The following is a 25,269-nucleotide window of genomic DNA, read 5'->3' as shown; positions in this document are numbered from 1 at the left end:
TACTATATATAACTATATTTATTAGCACTTTTATAAACTTAGCTTACTAGCTATTAATAAGACTTCTTTACCTTAAATATGCCTAACCTACTTTATTTACTATTAAGAGATATAATACTTTATAACTACTTAATATAACGCCTATAACTTATAAATATTAAACCTAATATAACTAGTTTACCTATTTAAAACCTATTTATTATATATTAATAGCTCTTATTTAAAATATATATTAATAACTAAGTAATATTATATTATTAAGATATCTAGTACTAGCCTAGCACCTCCTTATACTAAAGCACTACCTAGCACTGCTAAAATAATAGCTAAAGTTTAATAGCTTTACAATACTATCTATACCCTACAGGCTTAAATAAACGTATATCCTGCTATAACCGCCAATAAGGGAAGCAATAAACAGGACCTTAGAGAGGCACTTAAGCCCCTAAGCCAGAACCCTTTAGAGGCCAAGCTGCTAATATAATCCTATTCCTAACCCGAATAAAGGCTTACTTCCGCCTCTATAAGAATAAGCTAAACACCCCTATAAAGAAACTCCTATATACTATAAGCTTAATTTAAGGAGATATAAAGGATTAGTTTAAACCTATCCTAAGAGACTTCCTTAAAAATAAAAAAAGAAGCGCAGGACTAGGATACTTAGAATATCTTTAGAAACTAGGATAATTTTAAATAAGCCCTTAAAGATAATTTTAAAGTAGTTAATAAAGAATAATAAGCTGCAGTAAAACTACTTATACTTAAGTAATATAAGTCTTATATAGCCTACTCTACCAAATTTAGATAGCTTGCATTTAAGACTAAATAAGATAATAAAGCCTTAATAGAAATCTACTATAAAGGACTAAAAGAAGAAGTTAAGGGTGAATTATACCTAGCCAATAGACCTAAAGAAGGTCTAACTATATATATTACTATAGTAATTAAGATTAATAAATAATAATATAAATACAAAAGAGAGAGAGCTAACTATAAATAAGGCAATAACTTTAACCTAATTACCCTAACTAGTAATATAATAATAATAACCAAGGTAACTCTTAAAACTAAAGATAGTAATAAGGCAACTAGTAAAATAATACCTTATATAAAACGCAGTTAGGACCTATAGTACTTAAAGCTATTTAGCTAGGTAATAATAATAATAACTAAAGGCAAGATATATCTAGGTAATAAGTACTATAACTGCAACCAGTTCGGATATATGGCATAATAGTGCCTAGAGCCTAAGAAACCTAAAGACCCTAACCAAGGTAAGCAGGCCTTAAGACTAATTAAATAATAGAACCTATAAATAGCTATATAAACTAAGATATTAGGAATACTTAAAAGCAGTTATAATACTACTAGCTTAAAGAAAACAGAGGAACTAGAGTGGCACCCCTACCTAAATAGTTTAATTAAGAAACTGTAAGACCTATTTCCTACTTATAAAGAAGCTAATATAGAAAACCTACTAGTAAGAGATAAGGAGACTAAGAATTGGATTTAAAGAGAAAAGAATGCCTATAAGAGAGCTAATAATCTAGGATATCTTGCCAAGCTGGCGCAATATAATAAAAATAAGAAGGAAAAACTTTATAATAACCTAGACTATAAGGAATAATAGAACGCTTAATAAAGGGAACTCTAAAAAATCAAGAAACTTAGAAAACTATAAGTCTTAAGAATAATAAGATAGGGAAAAAGTAATTACCCCTAAAATAAATAAACAAGCTTAGGCATCTAGATAAATAAATAATATCCCTATAAAGATAATTACCTAATAAGATAAAATAACTATTATAATAAATATAGAAAAAGGATATATTATAAAATATAAAATACCTAAATTTACTAAAACTAAACTATAGAAAAAAGAAAAAGCCTTTAATAAAGAATAAGAGGCAGGAGCCAGGATATATATATATTATTATTAGCACTCCCGAAATATAAGACATAGAGGAGGAGCAGCATAAGTAACTATATAATACCTCTATAAAGAAGATAAATGCCTTAAGCTAAAGTAGAAATAACCCTATAAACCACTATTTAATAAAGCAGGAAACAGAATATAGACCTTACCTAAAGAATAATATATATAAGGAGCTAGAGAATATAGAAATACTAATATACTTGAACTTTTAAATATTAAAGCCTATTATACTAATAATATTATAAACCCCTTATATAAAGAGGAAAAATTTAATAAATAAGATAATATTTAAACATTTCCTATAAATAAATAGCATAAGGAGATATTATAATTATCTTATAAATACTATTAATACAAAACATATAAGTAAGAAAAGCTTAATAATAATTATTTTCTAGTAATAATTCCTAATATGCCTAATAATAAACTATATTTAAGAAGAGAAATAGAAAGGTATTTAGTATATATATAATATAAAACCTAAAAGTAATAGAACTATAATTTAATATAGCCTACTATTAATAGACTTATAAAGTAAACTAACTTTATAAGGGAATTTATTAATTATAAAGACTTATTAAAAAAGCCAAAAAAGAATTTAAAGAAATCATAAATAGAAAATTTAATTACCTAAAAAAAAGATTAATAGAAACAGAGTTAGATAATAATAATATAACTTAAAAAAGAATCTTTACCCTAGTTAACCTTAAGGAGGCATTTAATTAAGCAGAAATTAATAAAATTAAAGAAAAACACTAAGAATAGGAAAATAAATACTAGGAAAAAATAAGCCAAGGATAATATAGCTACTTAATAAATAACCTAGTAAATAATAATATAAGTTTAGATACTACTAAAGAAATATAATACTAATAAGAAGCAGATAGACTTTACCTAGTTATACCCTAGTTAGCCTAAGAATAATATATAGATAAATAAGACGCAGAACTAGAAGAACATTTCTAGTAGCAATTAGCTAATAACAAGTTTATTAATAACTGCCTTAATAGAGAAGGGTATAATAATAGTAACTATAAACAGATATATTAAGATATATTAAGAAAAGTCATACGCTATCTATAATAAAGCATTAGATAAGCAAAGAGTAAGGACAAAAATAACTCAGACTACTAAATGCTTTAGGATTATATAAAGACCTAATACTAAAACGCCTAGTACTAAAAGTTCAGATTAAGGGAAAATAGCTAGATATATAGATTAACTATAAAGCTAAATGAAATTTTATTAACCTAGGAATAGTTATATAGCTAAAATTATTATAAAGAAAGAAGTAAAAACCCTACCTATTACTTAATATAAAAGGATAACTCTTTAATTATAATAATAAAATTATAAATTAAGAGATTAATTACCTTAAGGTCTTTATCTAAGGAAAGAATTAAGGGATAGACTTTAATATACTTCCCTTAAATAAGGAAGTTAATATCCTCCTTAATATAAATTAGCTATAAAAGAAAAACCTATATATTAACTAAAGGATTAGCTAGGTTACCTTTTCTAGTAACCCTAATAGTAATAATAAAACAATTATAATAAATAATAAGAGATCTTAAACCCTAACTAAAGAGGATAATATAGGCAAGCATAAAGTAAAGAATTTACTACCTCTAATAAGAGCATAATATAAGTATATAAAAGGCAAGAAATAATAAAACTACCAGATCTTAAGTCTCCTTAGAACTTAACTATATAACCTAGATAAATAATTAAAATACTAAAAAGAACTTAAGAAAAAGGAATAATAAGATAGACTTAAGAACATTCTAAAAGAATATTATATCTATAAGAAACTATTTAAAGAAGAACTTAAAACAAAGGTACTATAGTATAGCTACTAGGACTATAAAATATAGCTTAAAATAAATAACTTGCTATTTTAGAAGATTTATAACCTTAATAAAAAGGAACTAACTACTTTAAGAGAATACCTAAATATAGAACTAGTAAAAGGGAATATTAGGATATCTAACTTATTAGTAAGATTCTTAATAATATTTATCCTAAAGAAAAATAGGAAATTATAACTTATTATAGACTATAGGAGGTTAAATGCCCTTATAATTAAGGATAAGACCTTACTTTTGCTTATTATAAAACTTAAAGACTGCCTATAAGATAAATAAATCTTTACTGCTTTAGACCTTAAGGGAGCTTATAACCTAATCTATATTAAAGAAGGAAATAAATAGAAGATAGTATTTAGAACTAAATTTAAACTCTTTAAGTATTTAATAATACTATTTAGACTTACTAATATACCTATAATATTTTAGTAGATAATTAATAATATACTTTAATAATACTTAAATATCTTTATAATATATTACCTAGATAATATCCTAATCTTCTTAAATAATAAAGAAAAACATAAAGAACATATTTATAAGGTTTTAAAAGCCTTATAAAATGCCAACTTACTAGTTAAACTAGAAAAAGGTTACTTTTATATAAAAGAAATAAACTTCTTAAGATATATTATTATACCTAGTAAAATTAAAATAAAATAAAAAAAAATCTTAGTAATAGCAAATTAGCCCTTACTAATAATAGTTAAAGAAGTTTAGAGCTTCTTAAGATTTACTAACTACTACTAAAGATTTATTAAAGACTTTAGTAAAATTATAAACCTACTTATAGAACTTATAAAAAAGATAGGAAATTTATATAAAAATAAGATATATAAGCAGCATTTAAAGCACTATAATAAGCTATCCTTAGTAAACCTATACTAGTTATATTTAACCTTAATAAGGAAATAAAACTAAAAACTAACTTATTAAATTTCGCTTTAAGAAGACAAATTAGATAATAAAATAAAGAAAGAAAGCTTTACTTAATTACATTTTATTCCTATAAATTATATAAGGCAGAACTAAATTACCTTATTTATAATAAAGAATTCCTAGTAATTATTAACTACTTTAAGGAGTTTAAGTACTACCTTATAAGAAGTATATACCAAATTAAAGTCTATACTAACTATTAAAACATTTTATACTTTACTATAATGCAAGAACTTAATTAATAATAACTATATTATATTAAATACCTATATAAATTTGACTTTATAATTATTTATTAGAAGGGCTTAGATAATAAATAAGCTAATGCTATTAGTTAATGCCTAGATTATAATACCAGTATAATAAAAGCAAAAGAATAACTCCTAAAAAAGAATAATAAAGGAAAATACTAATTTATATAATAAGCAGAAACTCTAGGACTTATAAATAACTATAAACCTATAAATTAGGAAAAATAGATAAATAAAATCTAAAATGCTACTATAAAATATAACCTCTAAGATCCTATTAGAAGCAGAGCTAAAATGCCTACCTATAATAATAAACTATAGGTACCTAAATGGTTTAAAGAAGAACTAATATAGGATATATATAAATATCCCCTATATAGCTACTAAAGTATTAAGAAAACCCTAAAATATATCTAGATATATTATAATTAAGAAAGAATTAGAAAAACAGTAAAGAAGGTCATTAAATAATATAACTTATATATAAAAACTAAAGCATAACAATATAAACCTTACGGCCTACTGCAACTACTAGAAGTAGTAAAAAGACTATAAAGTTTAATTATAATAAACTGCATAACTAAGCTACCTTTATTAGAAGAACCCTTAACTAGAATCTTTTATAATAGTATCTTAGTTATAATAGATCGACTTACCAAATTCTCCTGCTATATACCCTATAGGGAAGACATAAACGCAGAGCAACTTTCTTATATCTTCTATAATAGGATAGTTAGAAAACATAGACTACCTTATGAAATCTTAATAGATAGAGGAATAATATTTATAAGTAAATTTTAGCAGGCATTAATATTATATATAGGACTAAACTACTAACTCTTAACAGCATTTAGACTACAAATAGATAAATAAACTAAATAAATAAACCAAGTACTAGAATTATATTTATAATACTATATTAATTATAAATAAAATAATTAGGTAGAAAAGTTACTAAGCGCCTAACTTACTTATAATATAGTATATAATAAAAGCATAAAAACAACACCTTTAGCAGCAAACTTTAGATTTACCCTAGACCTATACTATACAGCGCGAGAACTAAAAACAGTTAACCTAGCTGCCATAATTAAGAGCAAAGACCTAAAAGCTCTATATAAGGAATTAAAAAAAAAATTAGAATTTATTAGAAAATAAATAAAGAAATACTATAATATAAAAAGGATTAAAAAACTAACCTTCTTAAAGGGAGATATAGTCTACTTAGCTACAAAAAACATTATAATAAAACAACTAAGCTATAAATTAGACTATAAGTATATTAGGCTATATAAAGTTAAAAGAAAAATCTTAGAAAATAATTATAAACTAGACCTACCCCTAAAAGTTAGGCTTTATCTAATCTTTTATATTACACTACTTAAATTAGCAGCCGATATAATATATATTAAGACTGGTAATAAACTAAAAGAAATTAAAGAACTAGAAGTCTATAAAGCAAAAGCAATTAGGGATATAAGGAGAATTAATAAATAAACAGAATATCTTATTAAATAGAAAGACTACCTAGAAAATAAAAACATATAAGAACTATCTAAATACCTTACTAATACTTAATAACTCCTAAAGAATTTCTACTAAAACTAAAAAGATTAAGGAAGGCACTAAGACCTAATAAATCCTACTTAAATTACTTAATAGCAGCAAACTAATCACAGAAGGATTTATTAATTATAATACCTTTTAAAGCTACCTGCTTATCCTGTTCTGCCTTCTTAAGTTTATTTATAGAGTTAAAACCATACTAGATTATATCTAGGCCCTTTACCTCTACTTAATAATGCTAGCGCCTTAAATAAGTAATTTTGGCAAACTAAGCATTTATTGCATTATAAATATAAGTAGATTCTACTTAAAGAGTAATTAATTTATCTTTAGTAGCCTCCTCTTCCTATTCTAAATAATACTTTTTATTAATAATCTTCTTAGCTAATATTATATTAGCAAAACCTATAAAACAGTTTTATAAAGGAATAAACATACCTACTGCTATAGAAAGGCTATAACTATTATAGGATATTCCTAACTTAATATATAGATTATAGTAATTCGATTTTGCAGGGTTAAGGATATATAAATCCTCTATCTTTTAATAAATACAGTTAAAATAAGATATAATAGGATTCCTAAATGCCGCAATAAGAATATAAAGAGATTTGTAATTTTTAATAAAGGTTTTCTTAGCCTTTATTATATAATTAGATATCTTAAAGGGATTATAGGATTAAGATTAAACTTACTAGGGGATAACTAACAGAAAATATGTTAACCAGGCCTTGAGGATAAGGCCTAATAGAGGGGAGAGATTGTATTATAACCCTAGCAGTTCTATTATATATACCCTATATTTTCCACTAATTATTACACCTATACTAAAAGAGATTAGCGCCAAGGCTTTAAGATTATAAATAATCTATTATAATTAGTACTAATCTAATACAATTACTACTAATCCCGCAATAACCTTACTAATTACTATTATTATTTACTAATATATAGACTATATTTATTAGCACTTTTATAGAACTTAGCCTACTAGCTATTAATAAGACTTCTTTACCTAAATATGCCTAACCTGCTCTATTTACTATTAAGAGATGTAATACTTTACAACTGCTTAGTATAACGCCTTATGACTCTGTAAATATTAAACCTAGTATAGACTAGTTTACCTATTTAAAACCCATTCCATTATAAAAAAGTACTTTATATAGCTTTTAAAATAATTAATAAAAAAAAATAAGCTAAAAGGAAAATTAAAATCCTTAAGTAAATTAAATTAGCCTTATCTTTAAGAATAAAATTCTTATAACTTATAAGTAAATTACTATAAGATTAAGATATATTAATATCTTAATTCTTTAATACCTTTAAGGAATTAATTTAAGTAAAGTTATAATAAAAAGATTAATTATAAACTCTAGTTAAATATATTAATATAATTATAAAAATTAATAATTAACACTTTACTTTAAAAAACCAAGGCTTTTAATATAATAAATACTAAAATAATAAACCATATTATAATACTAATTAAAAATAGAAATATAATAATAATATTCCTTATTTATATTAATAATATATTAATATTATAATTAATTTACTTATTTAATTATATAATTTATTTTATAACTTATTAAACCCTTTATTTATTACTAATATTAAATTTATAGCTTTAGGTCTTTAACTTTAAGTAATTAAACTTATATAAAACTTAATATATTTCTTTTAGTTTCTTAATCTAACCCTGCAATTACCCTGCTTCTATCCTTATAAGTCCTTAATCTTCTTTAATACCTCCTTAGCCTGCTATTAGATATCCTTAAGCTACTTATTATATAAGCTACTTAAATTAAAGGCCTTAAAGAACTTCCTTTTTTTCTTATTTATTTATACCTTTTTATATAATTTCCTTTTTAAACCTTTAAGTTTTTATTTTTTAAATTTAAATAAATCTTTATTAAGTAAAAGGTTTTTATAAATAGGCTATATAAATAAAAAGATTTTATAATTAAATAGTATTATTTTAATATAATTAATATTATTTTTATTAAATTAGGCCTTTTTAATATTTATAATTATTATATAAAATATATTATTTTTATTTTATTTTATTTAAAAGCTTTTTTAATCTTAAGGATTATAGTATAGCCTTTAATTAAGTAAGGCTTATTAGGCCTAAGTACTTATAGGCTTTTTTAAAGTATTATAATAAGGCAGCTATAATATTATTAATAATTATAGCTAGAAGGTATAGAAAGTTAGGTTAGATAACTTACTATATAATAAATAATTAAAGTATAATATATTATAAGGGTTAATAAAAAACCTTTAAAGTAAATTAAAGAAAGAAAGTTAGGGCTAGCTAATAGGTAGGTAAGGCTTTTTAGCTAGTATATATATAGCTAGGTTTAGGCTATAATTAAGGTAGCTAATTATAATAATTTAACTTAATAAAGCTTTATTAGCTATAAAGGTAATAAATATTTAAATTATATTAGATTTTATAAATACTTAAATATATCTTTTAAAACTAATTTATAAACTTAAAAAATAATAATAATATTATAATATATAATAACAAACCTTATATATAATAATTACTTATTATATATTTAGTTTTATATTATTTTAAAAGGCTTAAGGGGTAAAAAAGATTTTAGCTTTATTAAATTAATGTAATATATTTAGTAATTAAGAAGTATTTAATTAAATAATAATAATATAAAATAAGGGATTTTAAGTTATATACTTATTTAAGTTATATACTTATTAATTATATTATATTTTATATAAGCTTAAACTATTTTTAAATAATAATTAAATCTTTATATTTAGCTTTTTAATAATTATATTTATAAAATAAAAATATCTTTAGCTTTAATTATTATTTTATAAAGTTAGAAGCTTAATATTTACTAATTAGTAATATATTATAATTTATAAGTAAAGAATTATCTATTTATTTTAAAAATATAATTAGAAAGAAAAGTCTTTTAAATTTAAATTAAAAATAAAATAAATCTTTTTTATTTTTAATTTAAATAATCTTTATAAGTTTAAGATAGAATTATATTTTAATTAGATACTATTTTTCTTAGTAATATAATCTAAGCTTAGAAATAATATATATCTTTATAATATATTAAATACTTAATTTTTAGTTATTATAAAGGGCTAAAGGGCTAAAGGGCTAAAGGGCTAAAAAGGGTTCAGCTTTATTTAAAGGTTATAATATTATTAGCTATTAATAAGTATCTAATTAAATAAAAAGTTATATATAAGAGGGGAAAATGCATCGCTTGCTTATCAAACACATTAGGCCTGTTTTAATTATTACCTATAGTTGCTCTTTTGTTTCTATCAGTATGGTAAAGAGGTGCGTTTTAACATTTGCTCTCAAGTGACCACGGCGTAGGATCTAATTTTATGCAGCACTCAGAATGGCGTCAATTGCAGGCCTCTCCTGTTGTAACGTTGCGCTAGAATGTATTGACTCAGGGCAAAAGTGAATCCACCAAGACGACGAATCCCGTGGCGAAGGCGAAAGGGATGCGTTTGATCACATTGTGTTGTATCTTTCTCTCACGCAAGCGAGATTCGTCCCGCTCAATGAAGAGTTGTTGTCTGTTAAGTGTCGTAATGCAACTTGAGGAACGTAAAACCCGCGACACGGCGGAAGAGGCTTGACACGACCTTCAGCCAGGGGTGGCTTCATTGCCATGACGTTGTTGCAAATAGCTTCGAAAACCAAAAGAATCATATATGACGCGCAGTATCACAAGACAAACACATAGGAAAGAGCACAATAATGGATAGAATAATGAACATTCTGCAACGATGAAAAGCAAAAGGAACTATGTAGGATTCGTCGCACTGTTGTCTGCTGATTTGCCCGGAACACAGCTTGAGACTCCGCGCCTTTCTAATTCCTCGTTATGTGCCCGAGTTTTGGCTTTATCCTCCTCTGTAAATTTCCTGGGAATATTCTCCGCATCGGGGCAGAACATATCCCGTAGGGATATGTTACGGCCGTCGGCGCTGAGCAACCTCTCGGGCATCGGCAGACCATCGTAATATTCTCTGATCTGGGTTGGGTTGAGGCCAACTGCGTCAAGAACATTCCGTTCGTCGTCAAAAGTACGAAGCACACCATCGTAGCCCAGTGCACTTATGCCATGTCCGTCTGGATCCTTCTTCATCGATCTTTGTATGTCGCGCAGAGACATGTTATCGTCCACAGGTTGTCGGTCTGCGACGGCTTGGGGCATGATCGGGTCCTGGAGTTAGTTAATTGAATGGTTAGTATACTAACAAATCAGAGAGTTCGAGGAGCAGTTACTGGCAGTTTGTCCGCCATATTGCCAGCGAGTGTTGATGCAAGTAATAACGGCGCGGCTTGAAGATTTCGAGCAAGAATCAGCTGCAGGGGTGCAGGTGAAGAATGTAGTAATGGTAGAAGTAGTCGGACGGGCCGTGCAGTGCGTAGATAAGGGGCACCTATGTACGGACCAACTGAACTACCGTATCTGGAAGTCACCGCAAAGTCGTAGGCGGAATGCGGTGCAGGGTCATCACGGGCCCCAACGGCCCGTCCCAGCCGCACGCGCGTGCCGCTCCCCGGCTGCCCGTTTGCACCTGATGTGTGTTAGGTAAGCGGTGTACGGGGTCTCTTAGTGGCAGATCTCAGGCATACGAGATATCTGAGAACCGCATCCAATCTCGTCTTCATTCTGGAATCGTCCCCGCTTGCATGTTGCCGATTTTCATTCTGCGCCAACCTCACTGCGCTCGAGCTGCAACAATCTTTTAGGAAGGCGATTCATGACCCAAAAGTTCCACTGTTGGTCCGTTGGCCTGCATATCAAAAGTCCCTCAAACATATACGTCGAACGACCAACAACAACGCTAGAGACGATTCGGAATCGTCCTAACAAAGTGACTGTTGGAAGACAACTATGAATCACAGGGATTATTGCTATGTTCCGTACGAGACGCAGCCACTCTGACCAACATGCAGTTTCTTTAACAGGGATTCAGCAGCTGACAACCCCAATTGAGGCCGGACTATCGCCGTGTATCGTGGAAGAATGCCGACGATAAGGTCCCAGATGGCAAGGCCCGAACGGGATCACGAATTGATCAATATAAGTAGAGCAGCCTTCTCCCTCAATGCCTACACTTTCTTCATTATCCTGCCAAAGATAACAATATCGTATCGCCCAACATGCAAGCCAACCTCTTCAAAATCCTCGCTATCACTGCCGCGTTTTCGACGGTGCAGTCCGCCCCAGTAGAGACTGCTGAGGGCCAGGTCACCCAGGAACAGGTCAACGGAACTCAGACCAATGAGACTCACGCCAATGAGGCTGATGTCGATGATGTAGTACGTGCTCTGCCTCAGCGTTTCAAAAAAAAACTCATATAATGCCTTCTATCGCTTCTTTGAAGACCAACACTAAAGATCCGTCTTCTCAGGCCCCGCAGCAAATCTGCGTTAGGGAGGAAGCTCCTCATATCAGCACAAGAGAGAGGGAGGGAGATGTTTTCGCGCGGTCTTGCAGGTCATATTCCTGCCACACAGACACTCAGTGTATCAAATGGGGATGTCTTGAATGCAATCTTTACTTCACACCGTGTGGCGATTCATACACGCGATGCTATTAGCGTATGGTCGAAGGATTTATCACTATGGAGGAGGAGAAGCGTGGACATGGGTATAGCTTAATCTGCGGTACAACCTCGAATCTATTCAACAATTTTGCTAGAGCTGGAAATCGTTGTTCGTGCATTATTCGGATGTCACCTTGACTTTTGTGTGTTACATTGATGAAAATGGCTACCTAGATTCCCCGGCCGGGTAACATAAGCTCAACTCATATTGTGCATTACTGTCTTGGGACTTGCTCGCTCCAGAGAGGACCTCGTTAACACATTGTCGCGCTGACCTAATCGGATTCTTCTCCAACCCCTGCTCAGCCTGGGTACCTGACTTATATGTGTTAAGCTTCCCGCCCCTACATGCTAAACCTTGTGCTGCATCTGACCCCTGCTCCGGTGAATGTAGCCCATAACCAAGCAAGGCGCAATATGGAGTGGCCCGAGCGGGAGTCACTCTTTACGACTCTTTACGAGGAGACCTAATGATCCCCTATCTCCGGACGGCCTCGGACGACACCCCATCTTCCGCGCAACTAAAGACCCCCTACCAAGAGCAGCAGCTGTGAATATCAGAAGGAAGGGGTTGTAGCATCAACAGAAATACCTATAGAGGCTGCATCCTCGGACACACTCACCCCTTGTCCTTGCGATAAGACTGAACTTTTGGAGTCTGTGTCAGCTTCTGCATGTTTAAATGGGATCAGGTCAATGGCACGCGCCGTAACGACCAACAAACACACGTCAGTCATCGAGATCCATTATCCTTGCTCTAGGACGTGCATGAGTGACTGTGCCGGAACGGTCCCTATGGACGTCGGCTGGTAATCGATGCTGTTTGGATGGTCGAAACTCCCAACTTGTCTTATTGTGACGAGGCAGTCTTCAGCGCTTACTGTCTTCTTGGACAAATTGGCACCATGATGTCCCTGTACAGCACGTTGCCCTGCTCCTTGGCGTCTTCTCCTGCTTAGCAACGGCTCAGAGCCCGCATCCCGCAGGCCATGGTGGTCTTGGAAAGCAATGGGTGTCCATCTTCGGGGCTATAAGGCGGCTATTCTAGTACCATGATACCTGAATTATCGAACTATTGCTTTACTATTTTTGTAGTATGGATAGGCGTATCGTCATGGTACTAATAGTGCATTTAGGGAGACCTGTTGCGGTCGACAAAGGATTGGTCGAGGGTGTTCTTATGTCAACACCTGCAGATCTCATCCTTTTCATGCTCGGCTTTAATGACATGGGTTGGTTTTAAAGTGATGCTGTTGGTACTCTGGACAGTATCAATACCTTTGTCACCAATGCCCGAGCTGCAAATCCCAACGTCAAGATTGCCATGGCTGATATACCTCAGAGAAATTTCATCAGGGGTCAGAATGACCTCGTCAAGAACACAGAGATATATAACAAGCTACTTCCTCACTATATATCCAAATAGTCTAGCAAGCAATCCCCCATCCATTTAGTACCACCTGCGGAGAACTATGTAAGTATATCTTATCTAGAGGCCATACATTAGTGGTAGACATTTGCTAAAACTTCTGCTTACTTTCTTATTAAGACTGCCAACCCAGTAGCTGCCCTGCAGGTATATATTAGCTACTAATTATGGTCAGATACAGCGTTTCATTGTCATTTTGTTAACACGAATAGGTACTGATGGCTTACACCCAAACGCCTTTGGCGAGTTCTAAATTGCCAGCGTTTTCTCTAAGACATTAGTAAATGATTTTAACCTAGGCAAGGATCCAATTCAGGTTCCTGGCCAGGGCGATTCAACTTTGGCCCGAGCCTTACCGCAACCATCAAATTTCCGCGTCTTTTCTTCTCCACAGGGTGTCACCGCCACCTGGGATCCAAGCAAATAACACCATCTCTAATTATCTGTTCATATATCGCCGAAATTATATCGTGTAATCTGTATCTTCATCCATGCTGACTAAACAATTGGTAGTTTATGGTGCTTACAGTTACGATGTTACAGTCTCCATTAATGGGGGCGCTAACACATACTCCCCAACCACGTTATCTAACAGATGGGACTCACAGTGGCCTCTTGAAGGCTGGACATACACCGTTTATGTGCGAGCTCGTTACGGGGACTATTCCGTGGGCCGCTATACGTCACAGCTATCGGCCAAGGCCACTCCGAAACTGTCTGATCCCCCGCAGAATGTAAAAGTTGAGCCTGCTGCTGATGGCTTTACTGTCACATGGGACCCCCCTACAGGTGCAAATACTGGTATGTCTGCTTCGGTGGATTGGCCTCCTAATTGCCATTATTTATAGCTAATTATCTGTACTCTGTTTCTAACAAGTAGGCTCTATTGTCGAGTACAACATCTTGTACTGGGATTGGAAATCCGCCGACTGCGAGATCATTACTGGCGCGGCGTTCACTAGTTCGCCCGCAGTTATAAAGGGGCTCACTCCCGGTCGGAACTATTTGATTGCGCCAGTTACATGGAATGAGAATGGGCAAGGTCTGCCCTTCTTCGGAAATAACGCTGTGCCAGGCGCCGGAACGCCGCAGGTTCCAACAGATCTTAAAATCATGTCTATAGACCCCACCAGTGTTCAGTAAGTCTCTCCCTAGCTTTGAAGGTCTCGCTACTATGGGAAGTATTGACATTTTCATAGCATCACTTGGACCGGGTCTGACTCTGTTGGGGGCTATCATGTCTGGAACCGGAATGTCAACGAAAAAGGCAGCAAATTTGAAATCGTTGCTAACATTACCGGGTCGACCTGTCTCGACGACTTCCTACTCTTTCCGGGCACATGGAACTATGAATGGTGTGTTTCTTCTTACAACGGAAACGAGGAATCCCCACAAGGGCCAGCCAAGCTCGCACCATCTGTTGCTTCAGACAACAAAGATGGTTCTGGTCCAACATGTCCTACGGTGCTAGCTTGGTGTCCTAGTGGAGGAGGCGTCTCAGTTCCGCCCGGCCAGAGCGGCGCACTTCCACCTACAACAGGTGTTGAGACCATCACTACAAACGGCATGACGCTCACTCTCACCTCCCTGCCGACTTCCGCGGATGACCATGTGACTTCAACAATGACTGCAATTCCTACTGGAGTTTCTCTCGAAGATTTCACTGATTTCCCAGTCACCACCAACATCTGGATCACAACAACTGGGCATGACTCATCCACAACAGTCTTTCCTGTGATATTGCCTTGTCAGACCTGTGAGCCAGTCATAGTCTGGGACACCCCCAAGATTCCACGGGTGAAGTTCAGGTGGCCCAAGTTTCTGGAACTGCCCACCTTTCACTTGCCATGCATTAAGATATTTGGTGTCAAGGTTGCGGGCCAGTGTCCCAAACCTGAAGGGCCGGCACCTGTAAACGATGATCCTCCTCCACACCCAAGACCCTCTGGTAGCCCTCCTGATACCAAAGCTGACCCTTGTGAGTTTGACACCGAGTCTGGCATGTGTGATAACGGTAACTACCCCATTTATGATGCCAGCTCAAATACTATCAGTTGCGATGTTCCGAGCGATCAACTTGGCTCTAAGGTCAGTTACTGCCAACAGAAAATCGACAGCAAGATAGATACAATTAAGGATTACTTGAAGGGCGAGAGGTCGTGTTGTCCGACATCCTCCAAAGCCAAGCGTCAAGACTCTGGAGGGGTTCTCTCCTCGCTGATTACCCACGGCCTAGACTCTTTAGGCTTGAGGCTGGACAGACGTGGAAGCGACTTCTGTCCCGCTAAGAAGGAGGATCCTAGGAACCCGGGGAAGGATAAGTGCCATGCAACTTACACATGTCCACATGACTGACCTCTTTCCCAACATCTGCGGCAATGCAAAATCAGCTATCGAAGTTCGAAGGGGCGACATCTATTTTGACTCATATAAAGGGCTCAAATATCCATGTCACAAAACGCTGGTGAGTAGCTTAGCCAAAAAATCCAATTGTTCTCACAGGTCGTTTGTGTTGACGAAGCTTTTTCATCATAACAGGTACAAAGGGCATTACTTTGCCAAGAGCACAGACAACCCAAAAGGAGGCTGGAAACTTGAAGGATGCGAAGTGGAAGAATATCCTTTTGGTTCTGGTAATCCCGACCGCTCAAAAGACGCAGATGCCATACTTCGGCTCATTCCTGGAGGCCCGTGGTCTGAAAGGTTGGAGAATCAGATCGCTGGCAGCCACCTGAAACTTTGGGTCGAGTCAGTGGCGAAAAGGTATAACGATTTCCAGGAGAAAGACACAGGGACAAACCCAAAGATCGATACAACAGGCATTGTCTATTGTATTGATTTTGATTCCCGCTTTACCAAGTACCTGCCGGAGGACTTGGTGGATGAGAATTTCTGTGCCGCTAGGTACGTTCCGGAGTTCACCTTGGTTAACAACTTTGTGGTTAATAAAGTCCGCACATGGGATCCTTGGTTCAATGTACCTGACACCGGTCGCAAGAAGCCCGAGCTCATGCACTACCTCGACTCCAAAGACAAGATGGTGAAAAGTCCTACAGACGATAATTATGCAGTCTACGCACTTGTCCCTCTGACGTATTGCCGTTATCCGTCACCGGGAAAGCATGACTGGGACAAGGATACAAATTCATGGAGTTTGGACCCTGATTATCGAGCCCTAGGGAGGAAGGACAACACCGTGGCAAATGAAAGGTGTACTGACCCACCAGGGAACGTTGGTAATGTCGATAGAATGCATGCAAAACATCACAACAATCGACTCTGGAAGAAATTGACGATGTCTTCTATCAGGTTGCGGCCTTTTCATCGTTCTCACCCACTAGCCTACGGGAAAGAGTTACAACAAAGCATGGCAGATTAAGCCGTGCAGATAACTTGCTTCGGAAAGTATTCACGGTCCTGCAGAGCTTGGGGCCCAAATGGGTTATTCGCATGATATCAAAAGATTACAGCCTGGCCCACGTTCCAGAGGCGCTTGGAATGAGCAGATTCCGTTTTCTCCCGCCTGACCTCCTTCGATTTCAAAATTCAATCCTAGCTGCCGTAGGGCTCCTAGGCAGCCCGACTATCCTGCATATGCCCATCCATCCAGCCAGCCGTGGATACTTGCGAGGAGCTAAAGTAAGTCGCCAGTAGGGAGCTAGAGCTACAGGTTGGGATAATAACCGCGCGTGCAACCTACGAAAAAGCAAGGAGCATCAGGCATTACTGCCAATTGGCTGGGCCGAGAAGGATAAGCATGGAGAAGAAGTACGATAGAGAATATTATCAAATCCATATCAACTTAAACAAGTCCGGAGCAGATTTGACCAGCGACCGCATGGGAATTCATCGGGCACTGCGGGGACGGCCTTAAGCTTGATACAGCAGTCTGCAAGATCAAGAAGCGGTGCATCCCGGAGGGCGAGCTGCTCGTATGGAACGACGACAACAGGAGAATTGAGCCTTTCTACAAATCCGCAGACATGTGAAACGATCGGGACTGTTTCTTGGGGCTGCTCGAGATTCGCCTGTCGTGTGAGCGAGCATCTCATGATCATGTTCTACGATATTCTATTATTGGACGATATTATCTGCGGCTTAGAGACTTAGAGACTCATGGTGAACGGCGACGACTGCTTCAATCTCTGGTCCGCCGCATTCCTGGCCGGACCGACATTGGGTCCCGCGAAGTAATTGAATTCTCGTCTTTCGGCGCAGCGGAGCGGCTCCGTGAGACGTTCGCTCGAGCTATCACACAACGGTGGGAAGGATTTGTGCTCAAAGCTTGTGACGGCCCTTACTTCTCATTCAACGGAAGCAGGCCATTCATTAAGCTCAATAATGGTTATATTCCAGGCCTTAGTGACGCCGCAGACTACGCCATTATTGGGGGCCGTCGCGACGCGGAAGAGGAGCATGAGCTCGGCATGGGTAGCCTATGGTAGATGTCATTCTATATTGGGTGCGTCGAAAAGACGGACGATGTCTGCCGCTTTAATGCCAACCCGTAGTTTCGCATAATCGATACGGTCGACAGACATGGCATCTCGGAAGAAATGATCACGTACCTCAATCGTCAGGGATGCTTCACATGAGAACCATTCGCCAATTCTATGCCCGGGTTCAATATCATATTCGAGCCACTCGCCCTTGAAACTGAACCCCTCCATATGCAATCTCACGGGTTCCTCGCCGTTAGCCTGGCCATGTTTTGGGTGACACCGAAGCCTAGTGGATAAGGTTTGGTGGCAGATTCGAGCCTGTCCAAGGCCGTCAGGCCATGATAAGATTTTAGCTTGGACTCACCTGAAGAAGGCTTGTAGATGGAGGAATAAACACGTGTGTTGCATTATAGGTGCTGAGGTGTTACGTTTAGACCAAAGGCCAGCCTTGTGCAGGGATCTTGAATGAAGAGTCAACCTACAGCGTCACATGTGACAAGGACTCGAGCTGAAAGAGCAACTAGGGGTAGGGGACCTTTCCCCGCGTTGAGCTGATCTGGATCTCTTGGCGATGGTCATGTTTCGTTCGTGATCTACGAATCCCGAGCTCTGATCCTTGTCGGTAGTACAGCCTCCGTGTCGGAACGGCTCTTGAGAGATATTTTTGAACAAAACATTCAGCCATGCATCAAGGGGTTATTTGTTACCGTGCGGCGATTGCCACGTCTTACTGCGTTTTGTACCTGATTAGTGGAAATGGTAAACGGGTTGCTCGGCCGATCTTCCGGTAATATCGCACCAGCTCCGTCAGCCCTCCTGCAAGCAGCCTTCCAATTACGAGGCTGATAGTTTGATACCACATTTACAAGAGGCAATCTTACGATCATGCGAGGTTTCAAATTTCCTCACCAGAATCTGATTCAACCAAGGCTCTTCTCTCGCATTGATACGCAAAATGAGTTTCAGTGGAGGCGATGAACCGATGATGACGGAAGTATTTGGATTATCCTGCATCTCAACCTTCAATACCCCTGTAGTTGAGCTGAAGACGGACCGCCGGCAGATCTATTGGCGACGCTATTGGCATGGCTTGCAGTAGTCCTCCACCCCACCACCCTGAAATGAATAAAGTTTAGGTGACCGTTGACCACTAAGGACGGGTGTGAACCTACACGGAGATATTTTTACATTCCCCCACATAACAGCTTTACTAGGGCACGAATCTAGATGCCCTCTTCTCGTCCATAAACCTTTGCCTATTAGTGGCAATACAACCTATGGACTTCCCGGAGGTGCTGGGAGGGGCTGGCTAAACAGTGGAAAGTTTCAACGCCAACTTGTCTTTCTTAGCACATTAGGTTTAAGGCACTAGGTCTACTATCTCGGGTGCGTGCAGGCCCTCAGACCCTTAGCGGCCGCCCCAAATGTAACTGCTCAGGTCTCAAATCAGCGGTCCGAGGGTCGCTGCCGATGGTCCGATACAAGGGTGTGAAGGCCCAGCTCACCACTAATGCCGCCGGAAAATAAACAGTCAATGAGGGCCGCTAGGCCCCGTTTCTGCGGTCGACTTTGGACCTATCGGATATTCGCCGCCACGCCTGGGGACCGTCAGTTTGAGAGATGTGGGACTGGGGTCCCCAGGCCTGCCTACTTCGGCCTTAAGTCGTGAGGCTGTTCCAACTTGAGCTTGCCATCTATGACCACTCCAATTCTTCCATATAACAACTCTGTTATGAAATCCGTCTCTGCGACTAGTGGGAAGCCTGTTTAGACCTTGGACAGGTTACCCCTTGGAGTATGATGTGGGCTGCTATGAAGGTGTTGAGCTGGCGTCCCGTTCCTGGACATAGACCACTCGTGGATACAGCCTAGGCAAAAATTTAACGGGGAGCAGCCATGAAGTTCGATAATCTATGTGCTGGAGGTAGCCAAACATCGGTCTGGGGACTCTGTCCGGAGAATTTGACCCTGCCTAGTGCTTGGTTTCCCCCAATACCATGGAGCCGCCCAGTGGCAGGAAATTTCCAATCAATTCTTGGTAGATCTCAGAACCCAAGATCCGATTGTGGACTCGGCAGTTGAGAACACCAGAAGAAACGGTGTGGATGGAGCTTCCCGAGAGACAGCAACGGCGCACCAGCCCAACGAATCCCGACCCGGTCTGCCGGGGCTACTGTCACAGTCACAAGGAGGCAGCTGAGTTGTGACTCGCCGGGCTTCCGACCGCTCATTCAAGTCGCCAGCAACACCGCAATTCGAGGTGAGGCTCACATTTCAGCTTTAGAGGTTTGGATGACGGGTTCCGCTAGCTTGCTTCAAGCCGAGATCCGTCGGCCTCCGTCATCGCCTACAGATCCGATGGCCTGGTCGTGCATGATCGTGGCAGTGTGCTTTACAAACAAGGTAGAAGAGGGTGGTATTCATTTACTGCATAAACTACAACAATTCGAAAGGAACGACTCCACCCTCCGGGGTCTTCAATAAGATAAAAGAATGTAAGAAACGAAAGTAGCGGGCAGCCTAGCCCTATGTCATTTGCACCGACAGCCCCGTTTTGATACTGAGACATCGACTTCCGGACAACACGAACAAAGCTTCTACTTCCCGCCCTTCTTGCCCTTGTTGATGTTGATGTTGATGGTGACGGGCATGTTGAAATCGATCTCACCAATGCACATTTGATACTAGGTAACTTGTAAGTCTTGAATTAGGGATGAGAGGCTGCCACTTACCCCCATGTTATTGTTGCAGCAAATGATCTTTGAATCGGTGTTACAAGAGTTTGAGATAGCACACTTGGTACCTGTAGGATATTTAAGACTCCTCGAGTAGTAAAAAGGGGATTCGGATTACCTACCACCGTTTCCATCAGGGCTACAGCAGTATGAGCTTCCCGAAGAGCAGAGCGCTGTCTGTTCGTTCGACGGGCAATTGTTGCTACCACCGGCCGAGCCCTCTTCAGGCGGGATCTCCCGTTAGACTGAACACCCAAATTTCTTTATTCCCGACTTACTTTTTTTGAGGGATGGGAGGGTTGGGAAGGGCAAGTCCCCAAGAGCCGGAGCCCTAGGCTCGATATTTCGAGTTTCAAGGCCCTCAGGCTCGGTGGCCCGAGGTTCAACATCAGCAGCATCTGCGTTACCAACCGGGGACGCCATGGCGCCCTGCAGGAAAACGAGCCCGTAGAGGATAGTGGAAGCGTGCATGATTGATATTTAGCACTAGCGCAAGGGAGTGAACAGAGGCAGCGGAGGGATGAATGGAGGGTAGAAGAACGAGACAAAGTGCTTCTGTAACGAGCGGATGGCGAGATCTAGAGTGATGGAGATGTTGAAAGGCGGACAGGATAAACGAGATGGAGGCCGGTATTTGTGCAGAACTCTTTCCTTAGCCTCGTATTCGGTACTCGGTGGTAGACTAACAAACAACGGTCCAAAGGGTAAATCAACCCCTTGAAACGTTGAGCATTCCCTACCGTCACGTATGACTATATATGACATAATTTTGATTAGTTATGTGGCTAGCTAGGACCACTCCCCGTTCCCAACAGAACATAAATAGCTACGCACTTAATATTTCTACTATTTATAACTTTATATCTCTTCTCCAATCAACGTTCCTTATTTTCCGGAAGTTGCCTATCAATAGGTGACCAACCTTATTCTTCATGTTCAGCTAAGATGCACATGCGTGGTGACTTAACGACATGGTAATGACCCTCAGATCTTGGGCAGTCGGAACATCGCCCGTGCTAAGTCTATTTGCTGCCTTCCGCTTAAATTTGACGCTCAGATAACATGGTCGCACCCAGCCATCACGCCACAGGGCAAAAGATTGGACTAGCTCCGGAGACCATAAGGCTGCAACGCAGTACCGGGAGGGGTTGCAGCTAATTGGGAACAAACACGAGCAATAGCAGAGAAAAGGTGGACAGGTACGAATTGCAGCATTATGGGCTCTCAGGAGATAGAATCCTACGGCGAACCAAGCCGTGACACGATGCTCCCGCTCCGGTGGCTTTGCTGCGGAAGAAGGGTAACCAACCCCCTGTACCTACGGTTGCAGCTACCACCCCTCAAACGCATGCCTCACAGTTGCCCTTCAGCGCATGCCAAAGGCAGGCTTGTGAGCAGCTATGCCAAAGGGATTCAAATTATCAACCTCCGCCCGCTTATAGAAATTATGATATAACAGTCGCACCTAAACATTATGCTACAGGGCATAAGACTAAGCTATAATTACTATCATAACAATTATATTGGTGCTTACAGCTGCTTGTAGGAACCTACGGTGAGCCAAGATGTAACAGATAACCGTAAGTTCTTCGGCCTGTCGGTCGGCCTAAATATAGACTGAACGAGCTCGGGATATCTACTGTTGTGTCGAAGTTCAATACCTTGGCAAACGCGTTCAGCAGCGGGGTAAACAGGACTGTCGGGCCTGCTTCTCACCTCCGACGTGGCAACAGCCCAGGCTTCCGGCCTCAAAGTCTGTCGGCCTGGACCCACCTAGACCACACCTAGACCCAGCCTCAAATCAGCCTCAAATCAGCCTCTTGTCATCTTTTCTGGCTATTCGACGAGTGGTGGGAGGTTTATTGAGTTCAGCAACACCAACTCTTCGGCAGCATCATGTGTGTGTTCATGATGGCGTAAGGGCCGCAAAAGAGTTCAATAGCTTCAAGTTCCATCTGAGAGGCCGAATAAAGCGTCTAGTGGCGAGATTGTGGTTATGTTGTTGAGAAAAAAATGACAAAGACTCGTGAGAGCTAATAGGGCAGGAAAGGATATATAAAGGGGGCCTTCTTCCCCCTTTAACCATCTATCCTCATCACTCAGTCAATCTTCACTACTCAGCCAAACAGACTTCAATCTACTATTCTCTTCAATACTCTCTTTTGAGATCTCAACACTTTTCAACTCCCAAAATGCAGTTCTCCATCGTCGCTCTTCTCGTCGCCGCCACCGGTGCTCTTGCTTCTCCTAGCCGTGGTGGAGGCCATGGTGGTGACCGTGGAAATCGGGGCGGCGACCGCAACACGCAGACCGTCACCTGCACTGGTGGTTCTGCTTACTGCTGTTCCCCTGAGTACACTGACGGAGGCCTTTTCACCCACTACCAGTGCAACAAGAACATCAACAGCTGCAACGTCCAGAGTACCATTGTTTGCTGCGCCCAAAATGTCCAAGGAGTATGTGAAGAGCAAGTGATCTTAGAAGAACTACGCTAACTGAATAATGTAGAACAACAATCACCAGTCGCAGAAATGCTCTGCCTTCGGCAACCAGAAGGTTATCTTTGACTAAACTCCTTCTCTGGAACCCGAGATTAATAATGGCAACCCTCTGTAACTAGAGTGGGCGGCGTATTATTAACAGACTTCGGCATTCATGGTATTACCAATGGAATGGAGGGGTTCTCAAATTGACGAGGGGTATGGATGACAGTTGGATTATTTCTTTCTTCGGTTCGAGTAAGGGGATAGCTCTGGCCAGGATAACCTCTTCCCAACCACCCACGCTCCTTTTATGCTTTATAAGGAAATTTGTTTAGTTCTATGAGAAAATGATGAGAAATAAAAATAGTTTCTGGAGCTTTTATTCAATCTACAGTGAATCTGCCTAACGTTCTTAATTACTAGCTCTTGAAATCTAGGGTTCTAGAGCATGCTATATAGCTTACTATAAATAGGATATATAACGCTTAATGTACTAGGCGAGGTAAGACAGCCAGCATAATATTTCTATATATATTGATAGCATTTACTGATTTTATTTATAGCTATTTTACAACTTATAAAGGAGAAAAGTAAATAAAAGGTTTTCTAGGAGAAAGATATATAATACTATTAATTAATAGCTTTATATTTAAACCTTATAAATTATTAATAGGAAAGCTATAAGGATTAAGTCTATCTCTAATTCTCTACCTCTTTTATAACACAGATCTCAGTGAGCGGTTCTGAGTCCGGACTATCTCGCTACGATGCACTAACAGCGCGGACAGCGGTATGATTACCTGTTCCTCCCTTGTCCATGCTACTGACCTAACACCCTGCAGTTCAAACCTGCTCCAACTCAGAGCTTTGCAATGCAGAGGTCATTTGCTGCAACAACAACAACAGCGGCGTAAGTACTATATACCCAACCCTCGTGCGCTGTACTCACAATTACCCAGTTCTAAATGTGCATTCGTGAAATTGACTTCAATGCGCCCGTGACCATCAACATCAACATCTACAAGGGCGGAAAGGGTGGCGAGCGCGGCGGCTACAAGTTCCTCAAGGAGTAAGAGAGTGTCTTGTACATACTACCAGAGTCTTGTATCTACGCTCGTTAGCTGTAACTACTTTCTTTTCTCACACTGCTTTTGAATGATGGATTGGGGATGATAAGCTTGGCCGATGGGACAAAAGAGGGTCGTAACATAGCCTTTAGTCAACCTTAGTACTCCAAAATAGGCGATTTGATCCTGCAAAGACTCTTGTTTTCTCCATACATTTGTTTGATCTGTGAAAAACATGGGGTATTGTGGATCGTGAGCTCCATCTTAGCGTAGGCCCAAGTTGGGCAACGTTTGGTGAGGAATTCTTCCAGCGTCTAGGACGAGAACGGCAATCAAACAGTCGAGAGCCTCTCGTCCCACTAGCTCTGACCATCACGGTAATAAGCATGGCTTGCACTAAATCGAGACTAGCCGTTACATTTTCCGGTGATACCACGTTGAGCCGCCTTGCCACGTAGGAGAAGCCACTTAGTAAAAGTGTCGGGTCATCGGCGTCGCGGTTTGAGGCACGCTGCTCTTTGTGCCTGAAACTGGTACCTGGGCTTGAGATCCTTGATTGTTGTCAGCCTTAATATGGGAGTAAGATCTTAGGGTCGAGGGGCAGAGATAGACGAAACTTGGCAAGTATGGGGATTGTCAAGGCGTCGATGGATCAGTGCACTAGTCTCAGATTGATCTTTGCATCTAGACTCCAACAAATATGCATTAGTGACGTTTACTTCAGAATCACGCAATAATTATTTCCTAAAAGAGCAGGACTTTGTAGATAATAAGCTATTCCCAAATGTCCAGTTCATCTGAGAAAAACGGCCAAGAAGTGGCTTTGCGGGGGATCTAAAAATTCTTGTGTGTAGGTTCAACAACGACGTTGACGGTAGTGGAAAGGAACACCCGCTCTTAGTGCGCCCAACGGTGATCATTTCGGGTA

The 25,269-nt window shown here is 38.4% G+C and overlaps 6 protein-coding genes across 6 annotated transcripts; 4 read left to right on the top strand and 2 right to left on the bottom strand.

Moving 5' to 3' along the window:
- Nucleotides 1-10,366: 10,366 nt before the first annotated feature.
- On the bottom strand, nucleotides 10,367-11,076 carry BKA55DRAFT_659514 (uncharacterized protein; the record flags this gene model as incomplete). The annotated part of the gene is made up of 2 exons (XM_046197538.1): nucleotides 10,855-11,076; nucleotides 10,367-10,792 (listed from the first exon to the last, which is right to left on the bottom strand). The coding sequence occupies exons 1-2, from the start codon at nucleotides 10,870-10,872 to the stop codon at nucleotides 10,370-10,372; spliced, it is 441 nt and encodes a 146-aa protein (XP_046057665.1). The 5' UTR covers nucleotides 10,873-11,076.
- Nucleotides 11,077-11,739: 663 nt separating this feature from the next.
- On the top strand, nucleotides 11,740-12,240 carry BKA55DRAFT_533474 (uncharacterized protein; the record flags this gene model as incomplete). The annotated part of the gene is made up of 2 exons (XM_046189474.1): nucleotides 11,740-11,898; nucleotides 11,977-12,240. 2 exons carry the CDS (start codon nucleotides 11,740-11,742, stop codon nucleotides 12,238-12,240), a joined length of 423 nt encoding a protein of 140 aa, XP_046057664.1.
- Nucleotides 12,241-15,989: 3,749 nt separating this feature from the next.
- Nucleotides 15,990-16,619, top strand: BKA55DRAFT_552956 (uncharacterized protein; the record flags this gene model as incomplete). Its single annotated transcript, XM_046191486.1, has 3 exons — nucleotides 15,990-16,078; nucleotides 16,153-16,518; nucleotides 16,575-16,619. 3 exons carry the CDS (start codon nucleotides 15,993-15,995, stop codon nucleotides 16,597-16,599), a joined length of 477 nt encoding a protein of 158 aa, XP_046057663.1. The 3' UTR covers nucleotides 16,600-16,619.
- A 353-nt stretch (nucleotides 16,620-16,972) lies between these two features.
- On the top strand, nucleotides 16,973-17,374 carry BKA55DRAFT_552955 (uncharacterized protein). Its single transcript, XM_046191485.1, has one exon. It carries the CDS (start codon nucleotides 17,065-17,067, stop codon nucleotides 17,266-17,268), a length of 204 nt encoding a protein of 67 aa, XP_046057662.1. The 5' UTR covers nucleotides 16,973-17,064; the 3' UTR covers nucleotides 17,269-17,374.
- A 3,279-nt stretch (nucleotides 17,375-20,653) lies between these two features.
- On the bottom strand, nucleotides 20,654-21,262 carry BKA55DRAFT_589236 (uncharacterized protein; the record flags this gene model as incomplete). The annotated part of the gene is made up of 4 exons (XM_046194906.1): nucleotides 20,654-20,740; nucleotides 20,789-20,859; nucleotides 20,914-21,012; nucleotides 21,070-21,262. 4 exons carry the CDS (start codon nucleotides 21,260-21,262, stop codon nucleotides 20,654-20,656), a joined length of 450 nt encoding a protein of 149 aa, XP_046057661.1.
- A 1,721-nt stretch (nucleotides 21,263-22,983) lies between these two features.
- Nucleotides 22,984-23,362, top strand: BKA55DRAFT_683948 (uncharacterized protein; the record flags this gene model as incomplete). The annotated part of the gene is made up of 2 exons (XM_046198568.1): nucleotides 22,984-23,247; nucleotides 23,300-23,362. 2 exons carry the CDS (start codon nucleotides 22,984-22,986, stop codon nucleotides 23,360-23,362), a joined length of 327 nt encoding a protein of 108 aa, XP_046057660.1.
- Between the last annotated feature and the right edge of the window lie 1,907 nt (nucleotides 23,363-25,269).

Source organism: Fusarium redolens, assembly GCF_020744475.1.
Source record: "Fusarium redolens strain MPI-CAGE-AT-0023 chromosome Unknown BKA55scaffold_1, whole genome shotgun sequence".
Taxonomy (NCBI): domain Eukaryota; kingdom Fungi; phylum Ascomycota; class Sordariomycetes; order Hypocreales; family Nectriaceae; genus Fusarium; species Fusarium redolens.
The sequence above is the reverse complement of the archived record's forward strand: the minus strand, read 5'-3'. Positions and strand labels throughout refer to the sequence as shown.

Excerpts from the sequence above, each read along its gene's own strand:
- BKA55DRAFT_552955 (XM_046191485.1), top strand. The coding sequence starts at position 17,065 with ATGATATCAAAAGATTACAGCCTGGCCCACGTTCCAGAGGCGCTTGGA.